The sequence below is a fragment of the Myotis yumanensis genome, unplaced genomic scaffold (assembly GCF_028538775.1).
Source record: "Myotis yumanensis isolate MYYU_CA2020_CCGP unplaced genomic scaffold, mMyoYum1.0.hap1 SCAF_17, whole genome shotgun sequence".
NCBI classification, from domain to species: Eukaryota; Metazoa; Chordata; class Mammalia; order Chiroptera; family Vespertilionidae; genus Myotis; species Myotis yumanensis.
Genome location: NW_027223768.1, coordinates 39,729,502 through 39,757,242, shown reverse-complemented (window position 1 = coordinate 39,757,242; position 27,741 = coordinate 39,729,502). Strand labels below are relative to the sequence as shown.

At 52.7% G+C, this 27,741-nt stretch overlaps 1 protein-coding gene across 1 annotated transcript; it reads left to right on the top strand.

Annotated features, from left to right (window-relative positions):
• On the top strand, window positions 1-19,820 carry SFT2D2 (SFT2 domain containing 2). The gene is made up of 8 exons (XM_070397376.1): window positions 1-141; window positions 5,384-5,470; window positions 5,699-5,784; window positions 9,346-9,427; window positions 10,785-10,820; window positions 10,905-10,963; window positions 13,441-13,470; window positions 15,016-19,820. The coding sequence occupies exons 1-8, from the start codon at window positions 79-81 to the stop codon at window positions 15,053-15,055; spliced, it is 483 nt and encodes a 160-aa protein (XP_070253477.1). The 5' UTR covers window positions 1-78; the 3' UTR covers window positions 15,056-19,820.
• Window positions 19,821-27,741: the final 7,921 nt, after the last annotated feature.

Sequence of the window (27,741 nt, the reverse complement as noted above, 5' to 3'; positions counted from 1 at the left end):
GGCGCGCACCCGGAAGAGCCGAGGACCGAGCAGCGCAACAGGCGGCGGCCGAGGGGCTGCGGCGCGGAGCGGCCCGGGATGGACAAGCTGAAGAAGGTGTTGAGTGGGCAGGACGCCGAGGACCGGGGCGGCCTGGCCGAGGTGAGTGCGCCCCCCGCCCGGCCGTGGCGCAGGCTCGCGGGCGCCTGGGGTGGGGGACCGAGGGGCGGGGGGCGGGCTGCTGGCGGTGGGAAGGAGCGGGACTTCCAGGATGTCCTGGAAAGCAGCTCTGTCCGCCCTCCCCCTTTCCCCTCCGGGCCGGGCTCCGTGCAGACCCTGCGCCCCACTCCGCGCGCCCCAAGGCTGGCCCGGGCGCTGGGCTCTGGCCGGCCGCGTCTGTTTACTTGGGTCTTGCGCCCCCCCCCCCCCCCCCACCCCTCCCCGCCCCGCGCAGAGGGCGGCGCTGGAGCTGAACCCAGAATCGTCTGCGGGAGGAGGCGGCCTCTCGGGGTGGTCGGCCCCGGCCCTTGAGACCTGGCCTGGGGACATTGGGGTCCGGCTGGGCCGGGCACCTGCAGGGCGGGGCTCTCCCTGCTCCGCGCGGCGGGGCGGTGGCCGCACCTGGGGGCTCCTGGCCGCCTTTCTGCCCGGCTGAGGTTGTAGATGTGACACTCCCACCCGGCCCTGTGCACATCCGCGTGTTGTGCCGGGACCAGCTTGCTTCTCTGCCCACGCAGTCTGCACGCGGACCCGCGGGCCCCTCGGGAGAGCTGAGCTGGGCACGCATGCCCGGCGCTAGAGCCTCACAGACTGTGTATTTCCTCTCTCGGGTGTTTCTGCTTTTGTTGTTTTCCTTTCTGGGTAACAAAATATCATGTCTTTACTTTTTGGCGTGTATTGCATGGGCCTCAGTTTTCCCATCTCCTTCCAACGCCAAACCTATATTTGCTGTCACTTTAATCAGCGTCTCCCATGGTTTCCTCCCACGCTTCTTCCACCTGCTGATGGTACTGAGTTGTGTGTGATGCCGGTACCTCCACCCTCCGTGAAATCTCAGGACTGCACACTTCACCTTGAAGTAACACTGTAGGAATCGGGTGTTGTAGGAATTGAGATTTAACTCCCTCCCCAACTCCCCTCATTTCAAAACAGCTCCCTCCTTTTCAAGTTGTTGCCTTTATTAGTTGGCCAAGGCTCAGGGGTAATTTCCTGACTTCTTTGTTCCCGGTTTCTGGCTTCTATGAGGAACTCTCCTGGGAAACCTCAGACGGGACAGGGCAGAAGAAAACTTAAGTGGCCGACAGTCCTGCTGCTCTCCAGCTTTATGTGGACTGTCAACAGCTTTTGTGAGCAGCGGGCTTCTCCCGGGTGACCCTTTCTCTTCCCGAAGACTCTGGGGGAGGGAGTGTTGACAGTGGCATGATGCCAATGTTATATATTTAGAAAATCATCATGAAGCAATGGACAGACCCTTGAGAGTGAGTGATGTAGTTCAGATTGAAAACTAAATACTGAATTTTACCTAAAATGGTGATGGTGCGTTGGATACAGTGAAGGGCTTTAAGGTGGAAGCTCAGGCCTGTGTTAAATCTCGTTTAAAAAAGAGTAAGTGCTTCTCTCTTGTTCCAAAATACTGCTGTCAGTTTCCTCTTTTGGAACGTAGATTCCGGTTTATATCATTGAATGCCCCCCCCCCCCCCCGAGTCCGAACTCCTGGGAAACGTTTCAGAACTGGCCGGATCAGAACTGGCCGGATCATTTTCAGAGTTACTGTTGGCTCTATTCTTTTTTTTTTTTTTTTAAATATATTTTATTGATTTTTTTACAGAGAGGAAGGGAGAGGAATAGAGAGTTAGAAACATCGATGGGAGAGGAACATCGATCAGCTGCCTCCTGCACACTCCCTACTGGGGATGTGCCCACAACCAAGGTACATGCCCTTGACCGGAATCGAACCTGGGACCCTTCAATCCGCAGGCCGACGCTCTATCCACTGAGCCAAACTGGTTAGGGCAGGCTCTATTCTTTCTTGTTAGGTAAGGGTCTCCTTTAAAATGTCGGTCCTGGCTTGATTGTCTCACATTTCCCAGGGCTCTAAGGCTGGCAAGGCTGCAGGGTTTTCTGTGGTGGAATGTCTGTCTTATGTGGTAAGTTGGACAGGTGGCCTTACAGTCTCTGCCAGGTCAGCATATAAGCTGTCAGAAGTCACCAGAAGCAAGTGCTTTTATTTTTTAAAAATACGTTTTTATTGTTTTTAAAGAGAGATGAAGGGAGAGGGAGAGAAACATCGATGGGCTGCCTCTTGCACGCCCCCTACTGGGGATTGAGCTGGCAACCCAGGCATGTGCCCTTGACCAGGAATCCAACAGGCGACCTTTCAGTGCATGGGTCCATGCTCAACTAACTGAGCCACACTGGCTTCTAAAAACTTTTCTTCTTTTAATGCAGACCACAGAAGGATGACTAGTTCTGTTCTAGGTAGGAAACTAGGGTTATAAAAATTGCTTGGCCATGTCTAAACACAAGTCGTCTCACGATGAGTTTTCTGATGCTGCGTTGTCCTAACTACACCTTCAGTGTTTCGTGTCAGTGGACTTGTTTTAAAAGTATAGGTTTTATGTCCCTGCAAAGGATTCCAGGGACAAGGAAGGTCTGAATGGTACCTGGCCGGACAGCGCAGGAAAGAGGCAGTATTCCTTTCTCACCTTCTCGTTACCAGCCCTGCTTCCCGATTAGTTCTTAGTTTTACTTCTTTTTGGCAAGAGCTGCTCTTCTGTCCACATCCCGGAGTCAAAGGCACCTTTGTGCGTACCTGCCAGCCAGACCTTGCGTGACTGATTGCCTCCAAATTCTATCCGGGTACTGTTTTAGCGGCTCTGATTTCCAAAAGTGTTCGCCCAGTTCCCAGCAACCGTGCATTCAGAGAGACATTTTACACCAACTGAGTCTCTTTTCATAAACGTGTTTAGTTTTCCCTGAGCCCAGTTAGAAGAAGTGGGCCGCAGCTTCCTCCTGCCCTTGACCAAGAACTTGCACCCACACAGAGTGGAAAACAGTGGTGAAAAGTTATGCCCCCTTTGGTAAGCAGGCTGGCATTGGGATGGAATTCAGCTTGAGAGACTTGTCGAACCAACGTATCACTTTCCTTCTGAAGGTGGAGAGCAGGCTGCCTCCTGTTGCCAGTGCTTTTGATTTCTACAAGGGCTGGAATCTCGCCGTCCGGCTGTTGAGACCATTTCATATCCTTCATGCCAGGGTCAATTCAAGTTTGATACTTAACCTTATGGTTTATCCTCTTTAAAAAAAGAAAGAGCCGAAACCGGTTTGGCTCAGTGGATAGAGCATGGGCCTTTGGACTGAAAGGTCCCAGGTTCGATTCCGGTCAAGGGCATGTACCTTGGTTGTGGGTACATCCCCAGTGGGGGGTGTGCAGGAGGCAGCTGATCAATGTTTCTCTCTCATTGATGTTTCTGACTCTCTATCTCTCTCCCTTCCTCTCTGTAAAAAATCAATAAAATATATTTAAAAAAGAAAAAAAGAAAGAAAAGTTTGAATCTTTTAAAATATCCCTGTTGGCCCGGCTGGTGTGGCTCAGTGGTTGAGCTTTGACCTATGAACCAGGAGATCACGGTCCGATTCTCGCTCAGGGATCCATCCCCAGTGAGGGGCGTGTAGTAGGCGGCTGATCAATGATTCTCTCTCATCATTGATGTTTCTATATAGCTCTCCTTCTCCCTTCCTCTCTGAAGTCAATAAAAATATTAAAAAATAAAATAAAATATCCCTGTTGGTGCAAACAGTGTTCCGGTAACCGGTCCAGCCCAACCCTGTACCACACTTCTCTCCCACACGCAGCCCGACGTTATTTTCCACTTTGGCAAGGTAAGTTCCTTGGTGTTTGCATGAGTAGGAGGAGTCGTGGTTTTGATTTTATTCTGTTCTTGGTGGGAGTTGGGCAGGTTAGTCAGAGGGGGTCTCGCCTGGTTGCCTGGGCGCCGGTGCACCCGGATAGCAGAGCGTCACCTGACTCATTTGGGAGGAGAGGTTTTCCTGTCATTGCACCAGGTGGCGTGTCTCTGTCCTGACGCCCTTATCCCACTGCATGTTACCAGCCCCGAGCTCGCCTCTCCGTGCAGGGTCATGTGTTGCCACACACTCTTGCAGGTGCTGTGTGTGTGTGTGTGTGTGTGTGTGTGTGTGGTATTGCAGTGTCATTAGCCCACTTTCAATGCGTGTGAACACATGGGGAAGCAGGACCCCTGTAATAACCTGCCCTAAATACCTGTGTCCTGGGCGGAGGGAAGCCGTTCCGGAGCAAGGCCTGCCACACCTGGGGGAGCCACTGGTTCTCCTCCAGCGTCAGGTTGGACAGGAAGCTGGAGACAGGGTTGAAAACAGGTCCTGAGCTGGGAACACCCAAGGCCGAGGGAGTTGCCAGTCCAGTGACCCTGGAAGCCTCTGCCACCACCTCCCTTCCTCCATCAGCCGGTGGCAACGTGGTCAGCAGCTTCCACTGCGTTGCCAGATGCAGACTGTGCGGCCACAAGCGCGATCCTGGGTGAATAGGCCCGGCCCAGCCGCCTGCCTTGGCTGTGCAGGCCAGGCCTTTGGTCTCAGTGGCAGCTGGCTGTGCCAGCTTGGAGCTGCCGTGGCCACTTGTCAGGTGGACAGACTAGGAAGATCTCTGGGGCGGACACTTGGCTGACGCCCTTGGCACAGGGAGAAAACCCTGGGGAGCTACTCCCTCTCCCTGTTGTGGCAGAGTTGTTCTGGAAACCGTGGCCGCCTCTGAACTTTGCTCTTGGGAGGGATTATCTTGGTGGCAGAGAGTCAGGATGGGCAGCGAGTAACTAATTAACTGGGCTCTGCCTCCCACTTGAGGGACATGGCAGGTGCCAGTTCTGGACAACAACACTGACAGCAGCAAATGACTTAACGAGCGTCCTGAGTAGGGGAGCCTTACGCCCCAAGTCTCAAAGGTGCTGGCGGAGCAGCAACTGCTGAGCAGGAGACGATGCCCGGTGGACACAGCCGCCGGGTGCCGTCCCTGGCTTTTCCCGTCTCCTGGGCCCCGCCTGGCAGGGCGCATGCCTTTCCCGTGTGGGCCTGGGCCTGCCCGGGCTGCCGGGAGGCTTGGCTCCCTGGGGGTCTGCCGTCCTGCTTGCTGTTGGAAGTGGGTGTGGCTGGAGACAGAGCCCCCACTTCTGGAGGTGTCCGGCCTCTCACCGCTGCAGGACAGGAGGCTCGTGGATGGAGAAGGAGCTGGTCCCGCGACTCGGGCTCTGCAGCTACGAGCGTGTGGGATTCTGTGCTCCCGCCGCCCTCCGTGCAGATTCACACACTAACCTAACGGCGGGCGTCCTTTGTCTCGGGTGCTGTATCTGACCTGTTTTTCAAACTGCAGGTGGCTGACACATCCTCCCTGAGCTGGAATACCAGAATCAAAGGCTTCATTGCGTGTTTTGTTGCAGGAATTCTCTGCTCTCTGCTGGTGAGACTCTCCCCCACCCCCGCCCCCCCCATTGCCTTTGCCCCTGCCCTCCTAAGCTTGGTCTTTCTGGGTCACCCACCTCCTTTTCTCTGTTGCTTTTCACATAAATGCTTGGGTAAGAGGAGCGGGAGGAGAGTGGGGTGGGAGGGGACTGGGGGGGGGCAGGTTTCTTGCGGGCCCTGGTTGTGGCTGTGGCACAGATGCAGGCACCTCTGCTTGGTCTTGCAGGGCACGATTCTGCTCTGGGTGCCGAGGAAGGGGCTGTACCTCTTCGCCGTGTTTTATACCTTCGGTAACATCGCTTCGATCGGGAGGTAAGTTTGTAATCTCCCTCCGCCAGTTACTAGATGGGACAGGGCTGTGCCTGCACGGCTGCTGAGGAGGTGCCTCCGTAGTTGTGAGGGTGGGGAAGGAAAGAGGCAGTCGGAGCACATCCTCCATGTCCTGTCCCTTCCGGATACGATTATATTTCTGTTTACCTTGGAAATACCCTGGGGGAGACAGGAGCATGTGATCCTGGGATTTCACACGTGAGGGGACGTGGCGCAGAGCCCTGCGTGGTGTCTGTGAGGTTACGACACAGCCCTCTGCGCTGTTCTTGTCTTCCTGCCGCCAGCGCTGAGGCCGTGATTTCACTACACGTGAAACTTGTTACTCAGAGCAAGACCCTGTCAGACCTGCTCGTGCGGGCAGGGCATCAGCCCGTGCCACGTGCTGTGGGTGCACAGACTGTCCAGGTCAAGTTTGTTCACTCTGACGTCTCAACCACACCCGTGGGCTGACAACCCCAGTCCTGCCTCCCGCCAGGGGGAGCGCTGGCCCGACTCTGTTCTCTTTCCTCGCCTTCCCCAGAATCCCGGGGGCTGACCCCTCCCCCATCGTTGAGGCTCCGTCCCCTTTGTCCCTATGGCCATTGTCCCTCATACGAGGAGCCTTGATCATACCCTGCTGGGCTGTGAGCATTCAAAGACCAGTGGACCAGTGTGGCTTGGTTCCTCTCACGATGGAGCTCACTGGCCGGCCAGGCAGACAGACAGAAACTGGTACCAGAATATGCTGTGGAGAGAGATGCTCAGGAGGGAGCTGACCTGGTCTGACCCGACCAGGGACCAGGGACCAGGGACCAGGGACCAGGGACCAGGGACCAGGGAGGGCTTCCTGGAGCAGGTGGAGCTCCAGCTGCTCTCACTGCCCTGTGGCTCACCTGACGCTGCAGGAGTCCTTTGTCCTGTCCTCTGCCTCCTCCATCGCCCCCTGCTGGCCACTCACTGCCCAGTGAGCTTCCTGGTGGCTCCGGGTCCCTCTCTGCAGGTAGAGTCCAAGCCCATCAGCTGTGTGTGGGCCAGGCCCTCGTAGGCTGCCTTTACCCCTCCCCTTGCCCCCTGCATTCAGCCAGGCTGACCTTTGGCCTTTCCCGAACATCTCTGAGCCTCTGCTCAGGCCACCTCTTCTGCATGGGACCCCGCCCCCATGCAGCTCCTCTCCGTGCCGCCCCCCCCCGCCCCCCCCCCCCCCCCCCCCGCAGTTGGGTGGATACTCGCTAGACCTGGCTCCAAAGTCACCTCTTCTAAGAGATGCCTCCTCCCCTCTAGATCAGCACCCCCTTTTCACCGGGCTCTGCACGCCCACATGTATTTACGTGGTGGTGCACACGGCGCTTCGTTAACTGCCTCGGCACAAGTCTGTAAGCCTCCTGGCTGCTTGTCCCTAATCCCTAAACCAGCTGTTTCCAGCTGGAACATTGACAAATGATTGTGCCTGCCTCTGGCCACCTCCTTAAAGCTTCGTTTATTGAATCCTGCCGCGCACGTGTCTCGTTGTGCCTCTAAAGCTCTCACATGCTCACTTCACCTGCTAACTTCTGGGGAGTTGTGCTTTGGGCAGACAGCGTAGGTTATAATGCAGAGTCTAGACCAGTGATGGCGAACCTTTCGAGCTCGGCGTGTCAGCATTTTGAAAAACTCTAACTTAACCCTGGTGCCGTGTCACATATAGAAATTTTTTGATATTTGCAACCATAGTAAAACAAAGACTTATATTTTTGATATTTATTTTATATATTTAAATGCTATTTAACAAAGAAAAATCAACCAAAAAAATGAGTTTGCGTGTCACCTCTGACACGCGTGTCATAGGTTCGCCATCACTGGTCTAGACTGAGCAAAAGGTACAGGCCTGTTGTTTCGTCCAGAAGACGATTTACTGTTAGTGAATCCCAGCGGGACCAGCCCTCCAGCATTGCGTAGGGAGACCGTCAGGGGAGCGAGTTGTTATTTCCAGGCTGTGTCTAGGAGCTTGTGGCTTTACCTTTAGTCTTAGGTGTTTGTGTATTTGCTGCATTTAACTTTGAAGGCCAGCCTTGGCTATTGCTTCTTGTTCAATGTTGGCTAAATATTTGACCCACGAGCACAGCCTTGAATTCCACTGAAGCCAAATGGCATTTCAAAGAGAGGGGGACTTATGCTTAAAATGTCTGTTTTTACTGAAAACTCAGTGGTGAATGCTATCTGCTGGCCGGCGTGTTAAAGCCTGGCTATCACAGGCCACCCCTCAGGCGATGTCACATGGGCACTGCTGTGGAGCCAGGAAATGAGTTGAGGCTGGCTCTGGCTCTGGCCCTGGTGTGGTAGGCATGAGGCCCGCTCTCCCTCGCCTGCCACCAGGCAGGCTCCATTCGCACACAAGGCACGCGGGGTGCCTTTTGGCGCTTTGGAACCTAGTGGATGTGGGTTTGAATGACAGCTCCTTGGGCTCCCAGCTGTGTGGCCTTGGGTAAGTCAGTTAACCTTTCTGAGCCTCATTTTCTCATCTCTGCAAAATTGTACTAACACCCGACTCCCAGAGCTGTTGAGGGGAGGAATCGAGGTCACGTATGTGGCAGCTGGCGTCTAGCGAACATTCAGTGATTCTGAGCTGTTCCCAGCAGCAGCAGCAGTGTTCTCTGGAGAGTAGGAAGGAAAATGACCTGCTCTCCTTGTTAACACAGATAACCTAAGCCTGTAAGATGTGGTTTTTCCTTCTTAACTGCTGAACTGCCACAATATTTTGAATTTAATTAAGAAAGGTCCACCGCTTGCATCTGTGGACGCTTATGGCGTACACATGGTTAAATTACTGGAGTGTTTCTGAGGAAAAATACCACATGATCTCACTCTTTCATGGATAATTAAGACCATTACAAACTTTTGAACAATAATAAATACAGTGGCAGAGCTGCCTCAAACCGATTGTCGGACTTCAGTGGTAAGGCCAGGGAGGGTTGGGGGACAGGAGGGAGGGGAGTAAGAGATCAACCGAAGGACTTGTATGCATCCATATAACCATAACTAATGGACATAAGACACTGGGGGGTAAGGGAGGGCAGGGGCTTGTCAAGGGTGGGGGGGAAAAAAGGACACTTATGTAATACCCTTTGTAATACTTTTAGCGAAAAAAAAAAATTACTGGAGTGTTTCTGGTTGGTCGGTTCATTTCCATGGTGGACTGTGAAGGCGGCAAGGTGGCACCTCTCAGAGAGGGTCCTGTCCCCCATGGAGAGGAATGTGGCCCCAGAGTCAGCCCTGCCTGCGCCTACAGCCTCTCCTCCACTTACCACTGGGTGGCGTGGATGGGCCCAGCCCTCCTGGGCTGCAGTTTCTTTATCTGTAAAATGTCTGGTACGTGTGTTCCTGTGATCAACCCGTTCGTGTCGATGGATTAAATGAGGACAATGCACGCAAGGCCCTTGAGCGCAGTGCTGGGCACACAGTAAGAGCTTTCAAACGTTAGGCATCACTGCTGTCGTTGCCATGGTTGCGGTCACCCCGGGGGCGGTGGGGAGGCAGTGGTGCTGGTGTGGACTGTTCTGGGCTGATGGCTTGTGTGTGTGTCCGCAGCACTGTCTTCCTCATGGGGCCCATGAAACAGCTGAAGAGAATGGTGGAGCCCACGCGTTTGATCGCAACCATCATGGTGCTGGTGAGTCTGCCTTGCAGCTGGGCTTTCTGCTCTGGGGCATCTTTTTCTTAAACCCTTTTCCTTTCCTCTTGGCTCAGTTCCCGATGCCGGTGACCCTGTGGCAGAAGGGAGCACGCTCCACCTAATTATCACCCCCACTTTGTGTTTCTGTGGGTGTTGAGGTGCTGCCAGTTCTGTAAAGCACCTCCAGAGGGCGCTGCTTGTCAAATTAGCCAAAGCGATAGGGTAGTGAGGGAGCTCCGACACTGTCCTGGTGATGGGTGAAGGTGTACTCAGCCATACGGAGGGAATCGCTTGGAGACCAGGTTCATTCTCAGGGCGGGGCGGGGGGGGGGGGGGGGCGTCAATCTGAGGGGGGCGGGCTTTCATTGTTCTGTGACTTTGGGGTCATGTTTGTTTCCACGGGTCGTCCTCGCGGCCATTGCCCTGTTCCCTGCTCTGACAACAGTGCCTTTAGTCGTGTCCTATCTCCCTGTCCGTTAACCCAGAATGCCTGTCATTTCTTTGGCCCGTTCGCTTCCACGCGACCATCAGAATCATCCCAGACCACACTCTCTGTCCATTACAGTCGTGTAACCTTGGGAGCTCAGCAGCAAACTTTTACTGTTGGATTCGTTTGTGTTACTTGCCTTTGTTCAGATACATACGTTTTCTAAGGCCACGCCCACGTTTGCTGTTCATTTCCTGTCCCTTCAGAGCACTGGGCCCAGTGCTGGACACAAAGGAAATACTTAGACTTATTTCTTTGGAAGTTACTGTTGCGGAAGGAGGCGGTGACAGGCGTGATGGCCGCTCTAGCACCTGTCGTCCTAGGCCTGTTGGGGATGGAGGTGGCCTGGACAGGGGTCTTGTAGAAAGAACTTTCTAAGAAGGGACCTAGAGAAAGTGTTAGGTGACAAGGACACAGATACCCGACTCGTCGCCTGGGAGCGTGGCGTCTCGTGTTAACCTCTGTCCTCGCGTGGCTCTTCCACTCACAAGACTGATGTTTGGCAGGAGTTAGGATACAGGGACGTGTGAAGCCTGCTTTTCAGTTTGAGTGGGAAGACGGATGGGACTAGGAATGTGATTTTTGTTTGCTGGGCAGAGATTTTGGGGAGATTAGAAAAGGATCCTTCTCTTTTTAATCCACTGGGAACCTTATTGGCGATTTTAACTTCTCTGCTAAACGTGGGTGCTCAGGCGGCGAAATGCTTTGAAATGAAGGATGCGTTTGCTGCCGTGCCCGTCACGGGGTCTGAATGCTGCAGCTTGGTCAGTATTGGTGTAAGTTCGCCAAGAATAAGTCTTTATGGTTTTTCCCCCATGTCGTCATTGTCGCTGTAGTAACTCAACGTTGTTTCCTTTCTCTCTCCAGTTGTGTTTCACGCTCACCCTGTGTTCTGCCTTTTGGGTAAGTTTGTATTTGCATTCCCCTGAACCCCTCTTCTTTATGCGCTCGCACCCCTGTTCACGGAACCTATCGTTTTCCTTTCAGTGGCACAACAAGGGGCTCGCCCTCATCTTCTGCATTTTGCAGTCTTTGGCCCTGACGTGGTGAGTAACCTTTTTGCTAGCAGTCCCTGCCCACGGCCTGGGATGAATCCGCAGAGCGACACACTCCGAGAGCTGCGGGAGGAGGGCGGGGGAGAGCACAGAGCGTTCTCCGCGATGCAGCCTGTGACGGCCCGCTGCCAGCAGGTGGCAGGAGTGGCCCGGGGAGGCCGTTGGAACGCGGCCTGTTTGCTGGGCTCATGCTTGATTTGGAGATGTTACTGTTACTAACCACTCACGTCCAGTAAGAGCAGGGGTGATGAAGTCTGACAAGAGCTGGTAAAAATAGTCTGTGAGTCAAAAAGACATCAAAGAGGAAGGAAAGTGGTAAGAAAAATAATGAGCATTGCATTTGGGATGGGATGACTCATTGAACAGAAGGACGAAGAGGGAGCTGTCAGCAGGAGACGAGGAGCGCCACTGACGGGCAACCACGTGGCTGTGGGCGGTTTCAGCATCCGCACCGGAGGCCTGGGGGCACGGCCCGGGGACTGAGACTCGGGCCAAGCCCAGTGGAAGGGCTGCTGGAGATGCGGTTACCTGAACCCACCGTGGGCTGTGGGTTCAGGGCCCGTTCAGCATCAGGGCCTGGTCCAGCATCAAAGAGAGGGTGTGTGGGAGTGGCACGTGTGGCCTCTGTAGCTTCTGACGTTTCTAAGATCCGCTCGAGGCTTACCAGGGGCTGATATTTGCCGGACAGGTCAGTGCAGGGATGACTGATCTACTTTGGGAGAAAAGTTTTGCTCTGATGCAGACTAGAGGACTGTGCAGTGTTTGAGCATCCAAGGGTCAGCCACACTCGGGTTTGGTGACATGGACCTTGAGACTGCAAGCTTAGCACCATCCGTCCCGTGGGCAGTTTTGGATTTTTGGGTGAATGTATTTTCACGATCCTGTGGGAGTCACAGGCAGACAGGCCTGGTGAGTGTAGGTGGGGAGGAGAATGCTGGCCCCATTTTGACGTGACGCATGTTTTGTAGCAGGCACTGAAGGCCTGGTGTGACCGCTTATGTTTATGTTTTCTGGGGGCAGAAATGTGTACCCACATACATGTGTCTTTCTTATGTAGTTGTCCCCCTTATCCGTGGGGGACATGTTTGTTCCAAGACCCCCATGGATGCCTGAAACCAGGGATAGTACCAAACTCCATACAGTATATACTAGGCCTTTTTCTACACATGCCCACCTGTGACAAAGTGTAATCGGTAAATCAGGCACAGCAAGTGGTTAACAACGTAACTAATAAAATAGAACAACACACACAGTTTATTATAATAAAAGTTATGTGAATGTGGTCTCTCTCTCTGCGTATAAAATACCACACCGCTGTGCCCAGCCTTCACGTGAAGCCCTGAGGTGGTAAAGTGCCTTAGGTCGGGGACTGGCCCCTCTTCACCTACAGGAAGCACTGCCCGGCGCTGCTCTGGCACTCTGGGCCGTCACTAAGTGAAGTAAGGGGACCCGAACGCCAGCCCCGCGGTTCCGACGGTTGAGCTGGTAATTAAGTGGCTGTCGGGCGGAAGCGTGGAGGCGCTGACAGCGCGAAGAGTCACGTCCCGAGCTGGACAGCATGAGATTTCATCACGGACTCAACACACAATTTAAAATTCAGTTATTTCTGGAATTTTCCATTTGGTATTTTTGGACCACAGTTGACCATGGATAACTGACACCATGGAAAGCGAAACTTTGGATACGGCTGGGTGGGGCCGGGGGCGGGGAGGCGAGGGACGGCTGTAGAGAGCTTCTAAAGCCAGTTTTCAGAGGTCCCTCGGCCCTGTGGGCTGAGGCGCCATCCCCGCTGCACGACGTTCTCTGACAGTTTGCTTTTCCTAGGGGTCTCCAGGCCTTCCTCAGGGCGGTGGGCACGGCTCCCTGCTGGGCAGGGGGTGGAGCTGCCTGGGGCCACCAGGTGTCTTTGGACTTGGGTTTGAAGAATCAGCTTGTTTATAGTTTCATCCATAGAGTAGTTGGTACTGGGTTTTTGTTTTTTTCTGTTCTTTCTTGTTTCAAAAGTAATTGGAGCAGAGCAGACAATTTCTCCCAATGGTGGAAGCTGTGTTCTGTTGCGGATTTATGAAATACGAGAGGACAGTGGGTCTGGGGCTTGTTTGGCATTCTCTCCGGACAGGGCTGTGTGCCATTGGGATTTCTGGACCTGCCTGTTAGAGGCGACCCTGCTGGCTCAGCTGGTCAATGGGTCACCCGCGAGCCTGAGGTCACAGGGCTTGTCTCCATCTGGGCCTGTTGCCCTGCTCCTTTGGACACAGATGACACTCCCCCCCCCCCCCCCGTATACGGTGGCATAGCGTGTGTGCACGTATGTGCACGTATGTGCGCGCATGTGTGCGTGTGTGCGTACCCTTCACCCCAAGGGCCCCATAAGTCACTGAAGAAGCTCTTACAGCCCAGAAGCCTGTCCCGCTGTAATCGTCTGCGCCCTTCATTTAATTTGATCTTCTGTTTGTTTCTCCTTGTAGGTATAGCCTTTCCTACATACCATTCGCAAGGTAAGACGGGCTGAATGCGGGTGTAACATCTGTTGCTGGGGGATGTTGATGTGTGTGCATGGGACTGTTAGTATGGAGTGTTTTCAGAGATTGCTTGTTCTTTTATCTTTCCTAAGCCCTTTGAGACCAGCAGGCAGGTGTTACATACCTGTTTATAGATGAGTAAGCTAAGGTCACCCCCGCCCCCATACAGGCCGTGATGGGCATCGACCCAGGCCGCCTGCACGTTCTGTGTGATCGGTCGTGTCTATGCACATGCCCACCATTAACCGGCAGCTTTGAGATTTTCTCAAAGGTGGGTACCACTTCCATGTCCCGGAGCCAGAGGTGGAGGGATGGAAGCTTGTGCTGTCTTCCTGCAGCATCTCACAGGACGATTCAGGGAGGAGCCTATACAGGGAAGGCAGCAGGGCCGGGCTCCTGTGAGCAGCCCGCTGACCCTCCGGCCTCAGGGCTCATTGACGACTAGAGCGGGTCGGCCCTTCCACCTCTTAAGTTCTGGCTCCAAACCTCCTTACATTGGCGCCGTCCGTGGTCTTTGCCTCTGACTCTGTTCTCATGTCACCATTTAATTTCCGTTCCTCTCTTGTTAACCAACACGTGTTTCCTAAGCTGTGCTGAGAAAAAGAAAAACGGTGTGTGAGCAGGGGGAGCAGGCTTACGCCTGACGCCCCCAGGTCTGTTGACGATGGTGATGTGGACGCTGGGAGTGATTGGACAAGAGCTTAGAAGCTCTGGCATTCACGGTGGCCGGTGGCTTTGTGAAGGGCTCCAGCCTTCCAGACACCCTAATGTGACGTGCAGATAAGCTTTCGTGAGGGCCCTTTCTCACCCAGAGCACCTCCTGGGGCCACAGGGCAGAGCAGAGCTTAAGAAACGTTCTTCTAGCATCATCTGGCTGTTCAAGCGCATGGGAGTGCAGTCCCTCACCGCCCTGCAGCGGGCTCCCGGGGCCGGGGCACAGGCGCAGCTGGGAGCGGGCAGGCTGGGGAAGCCCGAGCCCATGCGGCCAAGTAGGGCAGCGGTTGGTTGCTGTCTGCCCGTGCCGGCTCGCACTGCGTTCCCAGGAGAGTCAGTGAGCTCCGGCTTAGGGTGCCCTGTGCTAGGAGCTCCCGGCAGATGTCCGTTGGCGCATCGGCTGCTTGCTTAGAATGAAGGACCCCCGAGCAGCTGTTTCGCTGAATGCATTGACTGCATTCTGTGATTCTGGTTGCTAGAAAGTACACCTTCCTGGTGCGTCCCTTGGTTCCTGATGGTCTCTACCTCCTTCCTGTCTTTTCCTTTGATCGTCATGATCGCTGGCTGTCATTTAGCAAATTCCTACTCCATTGAACGCCCTCATTCCCACCGCTGGTCAGGAGCGTGAGTGGGGACACCCCTTTTCACAGATGAGACATTTGCAATTCAAACAAGGCAAGCGACCTGCCTGGGGGTCTGACCCCACAGTCTGGGTGCTTGCTGCTCTGCAAGGTGCTACTCTGGGTGCCAGGAAATGGCAGGAGCCAGGTGACCATCTCCCATTGACCCCTGTGTTTTTCCTCCCAGGGACGCTGTGAAGAAGTGCTTTTCTGCGTGTCTGGAGTAACAGGCGGCCGGTTTCACAAAGCTTTGGGCGGCGCTGTGGAAGGAAGCTGGCGGACACTTTGTAAATTACCTTCGAACCTCTCGCTCACGGAACCTGCCTTTCCCCCTGCGGCAGCGGGTTCCTGCAACCTGAACGTGTACGGACGCTCTGGGAGGCAGCGCTGTGTCCCCAGCCCCAGGGTCTAGCACAGCAGGAGGGGTGGGCATGTGCCTTCCGGAGAGGACTCTTCCTCACACCCTCCTGAACTCTCCGAATTCTCATAAACGAACACCGAGAGCAGCCGCGGGAGCCAGGATTGCCGGCTGGTGAGGCAGCCCCCCCCCCCCGCCCCCCCCAGGGACGCAGGGTGCGGCGGCCAGGGTCAGCGTTGGGGCCACAGGGACTTTATAGACTTGTCCCTCAGCTCGGGGACCATCACCCAGGCCCTACGCAGTGTGTGAGCGCTTGTTCTCCGGGTCTGGGACCCCGTGACTGCCAGCCGCCCTGGCCGCTGCACCCGTGCAGAGCCTGTGGCGGGGAAGGGGGTGGGCAGGGAAGGAGCCCTCTGGTGACAGCGGTGTTTCTGAATCTGAACGTCGGCCCTTGCAGATTCCGCCCGGCTGGGATGGGTCTGTAACATCAGCGCACACCCTTTTCTCTTGGGGTTTCTAGCTTATTTTCCTCACGACCTCCTGGAACTAGTTCGAGAACAGAGCCCCGGAGAAAATACTGCTTTTCCTTTGGGACAAGATCCGACAGGAGGGGAACGTGTTTGCTGTTCTCTGTATTTTTTCTTCATTCATTTCCGTTCTGGAGTGGAGCCAGCGGGGAGAGGGTGGGAAGACGGCCCAGGGGCCCTGACCTCCAGGCATTCCCAGCGTTGGAGACGCTGGAGAAGGTGACCCGTGGGCTGCAGGCAGGCCCAGCTCAGCCGGATGTCCACCCCCACGTGCTCGCGTGTCCCTGGTCTTGTCTGGCCCTCACAAGCCTCGTCGCTGAGCAGTTGAGGAAACCGAGGGTCAGAGAGGTTGCCAGTTCTACTCAAAGCTACGGCTGGTGGCAGAGCTGAGCCCGAGCGGGCGCCCAGCCTCGGCCCCTCTCCGGACCCCGTGTTTCCCGGGGTGGCCCAGGGGTGCTCCAGGGCCTGGGTCCCTGCTTCCCGCCGCGCCTGTGACCTCTCGGTCCCGATCTCCGTCACTGCGGTGTCTCCGGCCCTGTCCCCTTTGGGAGGCGCCCTGACCGGTGGCCTCTCTGTTCTCTGTGTCCTTGAGCCCGTTGCAGTGTGACCATCAGAACGTCCTGTCGGGGCCGCCGGAGTTCTTGGCATTGAAGGACCTCCACCGGGCCTTTCTGTCCTTGCCCAGCTCCAGCCGCCCACTCGGGCTTGTGCTCGCACCTCCACACCGAGGTGGTCCCCTGGCTGTGGCTGTTGCCGGACCCTCTGCCGCTGTGACCCAGACCGGCCAGCCTTTCCTTTTGCGCTGGGAGGTCTGAGCGGGCCTGGCGAGGCTGCGGTCCCTCACCCGCTTTCAGCCAGTCCCGGGTGCCTCTTGGAGAGTCCAGGTCTTGGAGGGCACTGCACTGCCTTTAAGATGCACCAGGGTGTGTAGATGGTGGTGAACTGGGCTTTGAGGTCAGACCCGTCTGGGTGTGAGTGCGGCTCTGCCACATGCCATGTTGAACAAGTCACCTAACCTCTGGCCCTCAGATCGCTCATGTTTCACCAACGGGAGTAAATCCGCACCGGCTGTGGCAGGAGAGGGCCCAGCATGGTGGTGGGGTCGCAGTAAACGAGGTAACGTTATTTAACCCCAGAAATCGCCGATGGCCACGGAAGGTGACAGGTGCACGTCTCTGGCTGTTAACTTTTCTAAAAGCAGTGCCCTGGTACAACATGTCTGCACGGTAGGTGTTGCCAGGCGTGATGTCATTTAATATCCACGGCCCGTGGTGATCTCGTCTCCATTGTTCAAGGGGAGCGGCCTCGGGTCTGTGCGGGTCCCACCAGGAGGGCCGCGGCTCTTGCAGAAAAGCTGCTTTGCCCTGACTCTGGCCTGTGGCCAGTTTGCTCCGACTTCTCCAGTCAGGACACGTGGGCAGCGCGGGCGTGAGCCTGCCTTCCAGGACCTTCCAGGATCCTAAGTTTCTCCTGCTGCTGCCCGTGCTTTGTCTGCTTCAGACTTGTTTTTGTGGGAGGAGGACATGCATTTCAAATCTGCTGAACACCGTTACCAAGCAACCGCTGGTTTACAGCAGCCTCGTGGGTGGCAGAGACGGGGAGTGGGGAATTGGGGTTTCAGACCCGGGGCTGTCGGGGTCGTCCTGCTCCCCTGCCTTGCATGCTCACTGCTGGGGGGAGAGACGATTGCATTTTGGGAGTGGAGGGAACCACCGAGGTGACACCTGCAGATGGGATGTGCTCACCTGAGGTCACAGTTCAGCTGTGGGCAGCAGGACCCCGCCCCTTCCTCCATGGCCCTGCTCCCTGAGGCCGCTGTGCTGGGAGGTTGGGAGCAGCTGGCCAGCAAGCTCCTGGCCTCTCCACGCCCCTCAGAGCCTGCCTCCCACCTCCTGTCTCCCTCTCAAAGACGGTTCCCTCTGCCTCTAGTCTCGGCTCCTCGGTGTGGCTGTGCCCCGGCCACCGCTGCCCAGGCCCGCTGGCTCCTCGGCCCCCTCTCCCGGGCAGGCCGCCTCGTCTCTAGGAAGAGCAAACTGCCCCCAGCTGAGCATTGTCACGGTGCTTGCCAGTGCGAGGAGTTCTGTCACTGGTGGGGCGACTGTGGGCTGTTTACCCACTGACCCTCCCTCCCACCCCAGGCAGTGTGTGCTCTAAATGCAATGGAGAAGTGGGGTGTACCTTAAAGTGAGGGGTGTGAGGGGTGTGGGCATGCTGCTCTGGCTGCGTCTGGCTTGGGTAGCGCCACAGGTGACAGCTGTTGCCCCGAGAGTGATGAGACCACGTGGAATGAGTGAGGAACGGCTGCAGTGCTGTGTCCGGGGACCCCTCTGTGGGGCAGCCTGGCCAGCCCTGTCCCCTCAGGTCACTGCACATCAAGTCAGTGTGCAGGCTCATAGAGCCATGTGGCTAGATTGCTGATACAGTTTTGACTTTAAAACCCAAGTATTTTTTGATGTACGATGTGCAGTGGTTTCTTTGCAGATGTTATTTTTTAAAAAGCTAATAGACCTTCCACTGAAGTTCAGTGCAGATTTATATCCGTGTGTCTCTTGATAAGACATTAACAGAAGAATTTAGATTTAGAAGTCCAGATCTTTTTGGAAGTCCTTACTTAAAACATTGGGAGGTTAAATTATGTGTTTAAAGTACCTTCTAACACAAAACTTGATGAAATTCTGAGATCTTGAGGGTTTTGAGTAAAGAGGGAAGGTGCTGTGCAAGGTATTTAATCCCAGTTCACTCAAGATACAGGGTGTCTAGTTCCCCTTTCGGCCGCTTTCCAGTTCTACTCCAATGCACGGGTGACCTCCGGCGTGCACCGGCACCGCTCCCAGAGCGCCAGCAGGCTCCTCGCTCCAGGGCCGGAGAGGCCCAGGAGGCCAGTGGGGGCAGCAGAGCCTGAGTACATGGACAGAACACGATTACTGCCCCCCTAGCAGGAGCTGGCCAGCTGATCATGGCTCAGAAATGCACGGAACATCCTGTAGCTCGGACGAGCTATGAGCAGGGAAGAGTGAGTCCATGGGACAGGAGGGATCGGCTCTTTGAAGCCAAAGGTCGGTCCATAGCATTGTGATCAGCGATTTCAGCCTTTTCATCGCATGGCACAAACTAACTGCTAAAATTCTGCGGCACGCCAAAAAACATGTTTTTTGACAATTTGACAAAAAAAAAAAAAAGGATAGGTGTAATTTTGGTTCATTCCCACTGGATGACTGTTTTGGCTGTTGTCATTTTTATTTGGCGATCTAAAGGAGAAGAGGTCAGTGCCTGGACTAAGCCAGGTATTGCACGTTTTAAAATTCTTTTGGCTCACTAATTGAAAATCGGTGTAATAAACAATACTAGTGTGCGCGTTCATAGCAAAGTAATGTCACTACATCTAATAAACAAAACCAAGAAAATGTCACAGATAAACGCTCCCTGATGTGAACAGGCTGCCACACTGAGCGTCCTGCCCGGCGTCCTGGGACCATGCGGACGGGCCTGGGCAGGTGCTGGCAGGAGGCAGTGAGGTTTACCGACCGGAAGTCTGGACGAACCTTGCGTTTGTGAAATGTCCTACAGGAGAATCACAGCTTACAGTTCATCTTGCCTTTCTGCTATGACACATGTTTCTTTGCCTTCCGTACATTTGCTTGACTTAGCCACTTAGAACAAGGAAAGGAAACACACAAAAAAAACAACCCTCTGAACTCATATTTTTTGCTGCGTTTGTAAATTGTGAAGGTGGGGGTGAGGATGTTCAGAAACCCATGGAAATTTCTGTGCCTTCAGGACATTGTGCCTGTTCAATATGATGAGCTTTTAAAACACTTTGTTAAAACGTGATTCCGTTTTTGTAATTGTATAGTCAGCAGTTTTGGATGTTGCTGATTGCATCACTGAATTTTTTAATATCCAGAAATGTTTGTGTGCTCTTTTTCCTACCTTGAGCTATTTCATACAATAAAGATTTTGCTCTTTTTACTAGCTCATTTCAGAGAGAGGATTTTGCTGGTATAAGCTATTCCCCCCCACCCCCAAAAGAATCACAAAACAATTCTTTTTTTGTTGTGCTTTTTTTCCCCTTCTCTAATAAATGATAACGTTATGATCTTTAATAAAGCTAGTGTTGCCTCTTATTCTTGTTTGTATTTCCAGGAGTCACTACACCAAATGATGATTATTTGACTATAGGAAAGACCACGCCTTTAATATGAATCCTTAGTGGGTAGCATACGTTGTAGGCACTTCAGATGTTTGTTAAGCTGAATTGGTATGTGGCCCTCTCTTTCAGAGGCCTTAGGGATGGGTCTAAGGACAGTTTTGAAGGTGTTTGAAAGGTAAGGTGTTTTGGGGCTGTTCCTGCACCTAGCTTGTTTAGTCACATTGACTAAACTAGGGTTGGTAGATTCATTAGCATAAAGTTTATAATTTTTAAAAATTCTTTTCACGTCTATAGGATTTGTAGTGTCCCGTCTCTCATTGCAGAGACTGGTACTTTGTGTCTCTTCTCTTCGCCTGAGGTTTATGAATTTTATTGTTTCAAAGAAACCTCAGTTAAAAGGATTTGAACAAGTATTTAATGAAGACGTGAATGGTTAACAAACATATCTAATATTGTGTTATTGTATGAAGATGAAAAACCAGATAAAATTCTAGACTTTAAAGATGCATTCTTAGGTGGTAAAATTAAAATGACAGGCAAAGAAGTTATTTGCATAAAGTTAGGATAGTGGTGACTGGGAGGGATGGGAGGTTAATGATTGGGAAGGGACATGGTGTGCAGGTGGATCCTGGGTGCTGGTCATGTCCTATTTATTAAGTGGAATTTACATTTACAAGATGTTTACTCTGATAAATCCTCACACTGTATGTTTTTGAAATGTCCTACATGTGCACTTTCGTGATGTGTCTATATTATAAAAGGCCAGTGGCCATAACAGTGTAATGACCAAATGACCAGTCACCAGGAGGTGCATTGATGGGTCTGGTGGCGTGGTGGGTCTGGGGTCCCGTGGTGGTGTGGCGCATCTAAGTCTCGTGTGATTTCGCGCACTGGGCCTCTAGTTTTACAATAAAAAATACCCACTTTCATTTCATGATTGGTTATCTGTTTTTTATTTAATTGATTTATTTTCTTACCTTTATTATTTATTTTCTTATACTTACTTTGGGTTTAACTTATTCTTCTAGCTTTTTAAGGTGGGAGCTTAAATAATTGATTTTAGATCTTTCATCTTTTCTAACATAATACTATAAATTTCCCTCTAAGCACTGCTTTACTTGTACTTCACAAATTTTGATATGTTGTGTTTTATTTTAATTCAGTTTGAAATATTTTCTCATTTCCCTGTGATTTCTTCTTTAACCCATTGATTATTTGTAAGTGTATTTAACTTTCAAACACTTGGAGATTTTCCAAATATCTATTATTGATTTATAGTTTAATTCTTTTGTAGTCAGAGAACATACTCCAAATGATTTTAATCTTTTAACATTTATTGGGCCTTTTATTATTGCCCAGCAGATAGTCTATCTTGGTGGGTGTTCCAGGTGTATTTGAAAAGATTGTGTTTGTGTTGGGTGGAGTATTCTATAAATACCAATTATGTCAAATTGTCCCATAGTGTTGTTCAGCTTCTAACCTTACTGATTTTGTCTACTTCTAGAAATTATAATTTGGGTTTAATTATTCATTCAATCAGTTGTTTACACTTTGCTTATTCTAAACCTTTTGAAAAATAAAACACACAAAGATATAAAATAAAAACCAATAAAGAATGTACAGCTCAGTGATGGTATAACCACCACCCACATCAAGAAATGAATGTTGCCAACACCTCGAAGTTGCCTTGTGCGCCTGTGCGGTATTGCCTCCTGTCTCTCAGAGATCACCGCCATCCTGTGTGCAGTGTCCCTGCACTAGTTTTCTTCAGAATGCCTTCCTTTCTCCGTTTTACTGAGCTTTAACTGACGTAGCCCTGTGTAAGTTTAAGGTGTACAGTATAATGGCTTACATATACTGCAAAACGATTACCACCATACGTTTTGTTAACCGATCATTTCATATAGATAGAAAAAATGTGTTTTTTCCTCTCCCTGTGATGAGCTGGAAACGGTTCACGGAACCCCTGGGCCTCTGAACAGGGTCGGGATGAAGAGGTTGGAGCCTTTCGCAGAGAAAAACCAGCCAGCGAAGGCGTAGCAGCGGACCCTGTAGTGATGGAGGGCATGGGAGTCAGGAGGACACAAACCCAGGTTGGTGCCACCACACCGCTGAGTCCCGGAACTGAACAGCTTTGTGAGATGGAAGGAGGCCCTTCAGCCTCACCTTGTAGAGCAGGGGCGTAATCACGACGTTTCTGTGCTGAGCGAGCCCGTCGCTGGCTGGGGTGATGGCCGTGTCTGCTGCTGCCTCCACAGCTGTCCCGGCACCTTCCACCGCAGTCCCTTCATCGTAACAGCGTGGTCTTTTGCATGTGCCTTCCATTGCCTTTAGGATGAGGCCGTGTCTCATACTTAGACCTACAGGGCTGGGCCTCGTGTGGTCTGGCTTCTCCCTTTTCATCTTCACCCTGTCATTCCTGCCTTCGGTCCTGTTCTCTCGCCATGTGGTCTTCGCATGTGCTGTTTCATCTGCCTCTGTCCCCTCTGCCAGATTACTCCTCCTCACCTGCACATTTCAGAGTCAGCCTCGCTTCCTCGGCCCCCCCCCCCCCCCCCCCCACTCTGTGTTGTTCCTGGCAGACTGGAAGTCCCCTGAGGGCCCAGTCTATTGTTGCTGACTGCCCTGCCCCCCAGACACCACCCAAAGGAGACTCAGCACCACAGTTATTTGCTGAATGAATGAAAGTGTAAAGGGAAGGCCACAGGCAGGCAGGCTGATGGGCCTGCAGGTGGAGTTTATCCCCACACAATACTTAAAATGTCTTTGCTTTTGGTGCCTTTGGATGGGCGCGTGCCTTTTCATGTCTCCAGCCTCGGGTCCTAGGCCAGCGTGTGTGTGTCCCTGGCTTAGCTGCATGCGGGTGGGTAGCTGAGGGGAAGTCAGGAGCCTTTTAACCTTGTCAGCCTGGAGGACAGGGTATCCTCCCCGGTGCTGTTCCCTTCCATCATCATCGTCAGCGACTGAAGGGAGGTTTGGAATGACGTTCTCGTAGATCCCTGGAGACTCGGGCAGAATTCATTTTGGGTGATGCTTCTGGTGAAAACTCAGCTGTTTGGGGTGTGACGAATAGTGGGTTGCCAGTGGCTTTTTAGGTTAACCTTTCGGACACAGAGAGGGGTGGGCTGTCGGCGTGGGAGGGTGTGTGATGAGTCTCTTATGACATCGGGTTGGAACTGCCCGCGCCCCCCACCCCCCCAGACTCTAATGAAAGAGTAATCCTCCCTAAATTGCCCCAAAGCTAGTAATCCCCCGGCTGCAGGTTGGTGATTAGAAAAGAAAGGCAGAGCAGCTGTCTTTTTGTTCGGTTTAATTACGACCAGGTACCTGGGCGAGTGTTAATTTCCTGGGGGCACGGGCGGGGGAGCAGGTGTCAGGTCTCTGCAGGGACTGAATGTACAGACGCGGGCTCTGCGCGGTGTGTGCCGGCGGCATGGCCCGGCGCTCCAGGCCTGGGCTCAGGTTGCGTGGCTTTCCACTTCTGCCCTTTGAGTCCGAGACACAGCGCCGTGCGCCGAGGAGGGCAGTGCTATCGGGTGTCCGCCGGTCGCACCCCTTAATTAATACCCTCCGCTCACCCCCGGAAAGCAGCAGGGCAGCTGATGGTGATGGGGGACAACACCATCGCCCTCAGGCAGAACACGGAGCCCCTCATCCCCCAAGGTCAGGGCCGGAGGTCAGAGCTGGCATGGACCCCCAGTTCCCAAATCCCAGTCGGTGTCCAGGGTGCTCACAGGCGGCCTGCGAGCTGCGACCGCTCTTGGTGGGGAGTATTCCTGCTCGTGGTGAGCGTGGACGCCACCCTCTACTCCTCCGTGTTCTCTGTCCTGGGAAATGCCCGTCTCCTGCCCAGCCTTCCAGCCTGTGGATCCCACCTTCTGAAGAGCTGCCCCGGCTGCCATGCCCTCCGCGTCCCCACCGCACCTGCTGGCTTCCCCCCCCCCCCCCCCCCCCCACAATGCCACGCTTGTCTCCTGCTGAACGAAGCGGCCACGCTAATCACCCAGGCGGCTTTTGGAAGCTGCAGTCATCTTGCACTGCCTTTGGGACGTGCGAGTCTCACCTTTACTCTTGCTGGGTTGGTGTCCTAACTTCAATAGTTCTCTTATTTACTCTACTTTTTCCTTGCCCTGGAAGACACACGTTGCACCTGCTGGTTCTGTTTCTCTGGCAAACCTGTTCTAACCACACTGTTGGTCCTGTGCCACCGGCAGGGTTTGCCTGTGGGAAATACTGAACGTCCAAACCCCGTTAAATTTCCTCTCATCCACATTCCACGGCTGGACCCCTCCAGGTTATTGCAACGCTCCGTGTTTTCACGCCTCCAGCCTCTTCATGGAATCTCTCTTCCTGGAGTGCAGTTCGTCCTGTGCCCAGCAAGCTTAGGCCCTTTCGGCACTACGGGGTCCCCCGCTCCGCAGACGTGTCCCGCTCCCCGGGTTCTGGGCCGCCTCTGGCGGCTTCCCTCCCAAACCTCACTGCAGCCATCTGGCCCTTTTCTCCCTCCTGGGCCGCACGAGCCAGCACAGAGCGGCTCCGTGATGGGTTGAATGAATGCTGGGGTTGGTGCCAGGGAAGCACACCGCTCCTGTGGTCATAAAACCAGAGGATGTCGGGAGAACTCAGAGCCTTCGGCTCCTCCTGGCACGGGAAGCAAGAGGAGTCATGGTGTTGACGGCCCAGGACACAGGGCTGTGCGCGGCCTCCAACTTAGTGGCTCGGTGCCGTGGGCTCGTTACCTAACCAACTGTTTTAGCTCAGCTGTCTCACCTAAATGGTGGATATAATCATAGCACGAGCCCTATGGGATTCTTATAAGGATTAAGTGGGATCATCCCTATAAACTGCTTAGCATATTGTGTGCTTGTCCGTTAGCACCACTTCTAAAGACACTGTAAGAAAACAATCATGGCCGTTCCTGAATATTTACTGTACAGAATTTTTATCGAATTGTTAAAATAGTAAATATACAGGAAGGGAAGCTTGGGTAAATGAAACATGACCCATTCATAAGATGGAATAATTTACAAACAGCAAAGTGATAACATTATTTGATAACATAATTATCTTTATATGTTGTTGAATTAAAAATTAGATATAAATCTTGTTAATGTTTCATTTACTCATATGGTTAAAAACTTATAGGAAAAAAACAGTATTCCTCTGTCCTTCTCCCCAGAGGCAGTTACTGTTCTCTCTTTCTTTAAACATTTTTAAAAATTGTATTGATTTTTTAGAGAGAGGTAGGGGGGGGAGAGAGAGAGAGAGAGAGAGAGAGAGAGAGAGAGAGATTGGTTGGTTGTCTCCCGAATGGGCCCCATGGGAATCGAACCGGACCGGGAATCAAACCCGCCACCTCTTGGTGTATGGGAGGGCCCTCCAACCAGCTGTGCGCCGGCCAGGGGAGTCACTGTCCTCTCTTTATGCTGTTACATCTGCCGTTTCTCCCCAGACTGCTGGACGGTGTATGCATGCTGCTAAGTTTGTTGATTTTCAATGTTAGACATGATTTACTCTCTTCCTACCATAGGAGATGTGAATTTAGCACCTCCTTTTCCCTGCCACACCAGCTTCCCCTTTTCTCATCATCCTAATATCATGAGTTTTTGTTAAGTCAATATTGACATTTTTACAATTGTATTTCTAGTTGAGGCCTAGTATACTGTGATTATATTTTCTTTCTTGGACAATTTGTTTTAAACCTTAGAGTTTGTAGTTGCCTCTGCTTTTTTCTTCTGTTTTCTGGCTTGTTTTTTTTTAATGTTCTCTGGTGGGCGGGATTTGAAGATGGCCCCCAGGATTCTGTCCCCTGGGGGAAAAGCCTGTGCCACCCCCTTCCTTGAGGGTGGCAGGGCCTCTGAATATGACGGGGTGTCACTCCTGGGTTATGGCAAGAAGGACTTTCCAGGTGCAGGTAGGATTCCTGGTCAGTTTACTTAGTTAATAAAAGGCAGTCATTTTGGGTGGGTCTCACCTAACCGTATGATCCCTTAAAAGAGGAGAAGGTCCCTCCCGCTGCTCTGGAGGAAGAGAGCCAGCAGCGAGGCTCCGCGTGGATGGCGTGGAGGCCTGTGGGAGCCGAGGGCCTCAGCCCGTAACCGGAACAGAGCCTGCCGGCAGCCCGCCTGCTGGAAAGGCCTGACTGTGGTTATGGTTTCTCTTGTTCTCTTCTGCCTGCATAGTCTGTTTCCTCAGAATTTCTTTGTTTTGCTTTGGTTTGACTTAAATGTTGGATGGTCCCTGACTGCGTGATCCCTGACTGTGTGGTCATATTTAAGGTGGAGGCACAGATATGATGATGAACTGCCTATGAGCAAGGGCAGGCGTGACAGAGGCTGACCTTCCCCATTTGATGGGCTGGCGGTACTTGGGGACGGATCATTTCACTGAGGAATCAAGTTTCTTACCTAAGGACTGTGTCTCTTCTTTCTTTTTTTGTGAAATCTCACTTGAGGAGAATATATATATATACACACACACACACACACACACACACACACTGAGTGGCCAGATTATTATGACCACCCCATCAGTACTTCGTTGGGCCACCTTTTGCCTTCAATACTGCGGCGATTCTTCTTGGCATTGACTCCACGAGATGTTGAAAGGTGATGCGAGGAATCTGACACCATGCCTGATGAATAGCACTGTCCAGTTCTGTGAGATTTGATGGTTGTGGAACCAGCTGCCTGATGGCTCTTTTAACTTCGTCACACAAATGCTCAATTGGATTGAGATCTGGTGATTGTGGGGGCCAGCTAAGCAAGGTAAAGTCTCCCTCATGTTTTTGAAACCACTCCTGCACAATACGAGCACCGTGGCATGGTGCATTGTCTTGTTGGAAGAAGCCATCTCCATTGGGATACACCATCAACATGATAGGATGAACCTGATCAGCAACGATACTTAGGTATGTTGTGCTATTCAGACGTTTATAATGATCTGGCCCTCTAGCAACTTCAGCGAGAAATTATAGTTAATTTGCCTACAAACGTCAGGTGATCATAATAATCTGGCCAGTGTGTGTGTGTGTGTGTGTGTGTGTGTGTGTGTGTTTTAAAAATTGATTTCAGAGGGGAAGGGAGAGGGAGAGAGAGATAGAAACATCAATGATTAGAGAGAATCATTGATTGGCTGCCTCCTGCACGCCCCCTACTGGGGATCGAGCCCGCAATCCAGGCATGTGCCCTTGACCAGAATTGAAACTGGGGCCCTTCAGGCCGCAGGCCGACGCTCTATGTACTGAAACAAACCGGCCAGGGCTCACCCAAGGATATTTTTCCACTGATTTTTAGAGAGTGGAAAGGAGGGAGGGAGAGGAGAGGGAGAGAGAGAGAAAGAGAGAGAGAGAGAGAGAGAGAGAGAGAGAGAGAGAAAGGAGAGAGAAATAGATGTGTGAGAGAGACAACGTGCCCTAACCAGGGTGGAGATCGAACCTACAACCCAGGTACATGTCCTTACTGGTCATTGAACCCGAGACCCTTGGGTGCTTGGGTGGACACTCTAACCCAGCCGTGGGCAAACTACGGCCCGCGGGCCGGATCCGGCCCATTTGAAATGAATAAAACTAAAAAAAAAAGACCGTACCCTTTTATGTAATGATGTTTACTTTGAATTTATATTAGTTCACACAAACACTCCATCCATGCTTTTGTTCCGGCCCTCCGGCCAAGTTTAATAACCCATTGTGGCCCCCGAGTCAAAAAGTTTGCTCACCCCTGCTCTAACCACTGCGCTACCTGCCAGGGCAGGACTGTGCCTTAATCCTCTGTGTTCAGTGTGGCCCTTACACCTGCCCCATCAGTGACTCCTGACTCCGGGGACAAATGCTTCCAAGCCCCTCTCTTCTGAAAGTCAGGCTCTTGCTTTCCGAGGCAG

Bases quoted from the DNA above. Each gene is read 5' to 3' on its own strand.
- SFT2D2 (XM_070397376.1), top strand. From the start codon at position 79: ATGGACAAGCTGAAGAAGGTGTTGAGTGGGCAGGACGCCGAGGACCGG. The intron at 5,785-9,345 runs GTAAGTTTGTAA...GTGTGTCCGCAG, and splicing joins AACATCGCTTCGATCGGGAG to CACTGTCTTCCTCATGGGGC. The intron at 10,964-13,440 runs GTGAGTAACCTT...TTCTCCTTGTAG, and splicing joins CAGTCTTTGGCCCTGACGTG to GTATAGCCTTTCCTACATAC.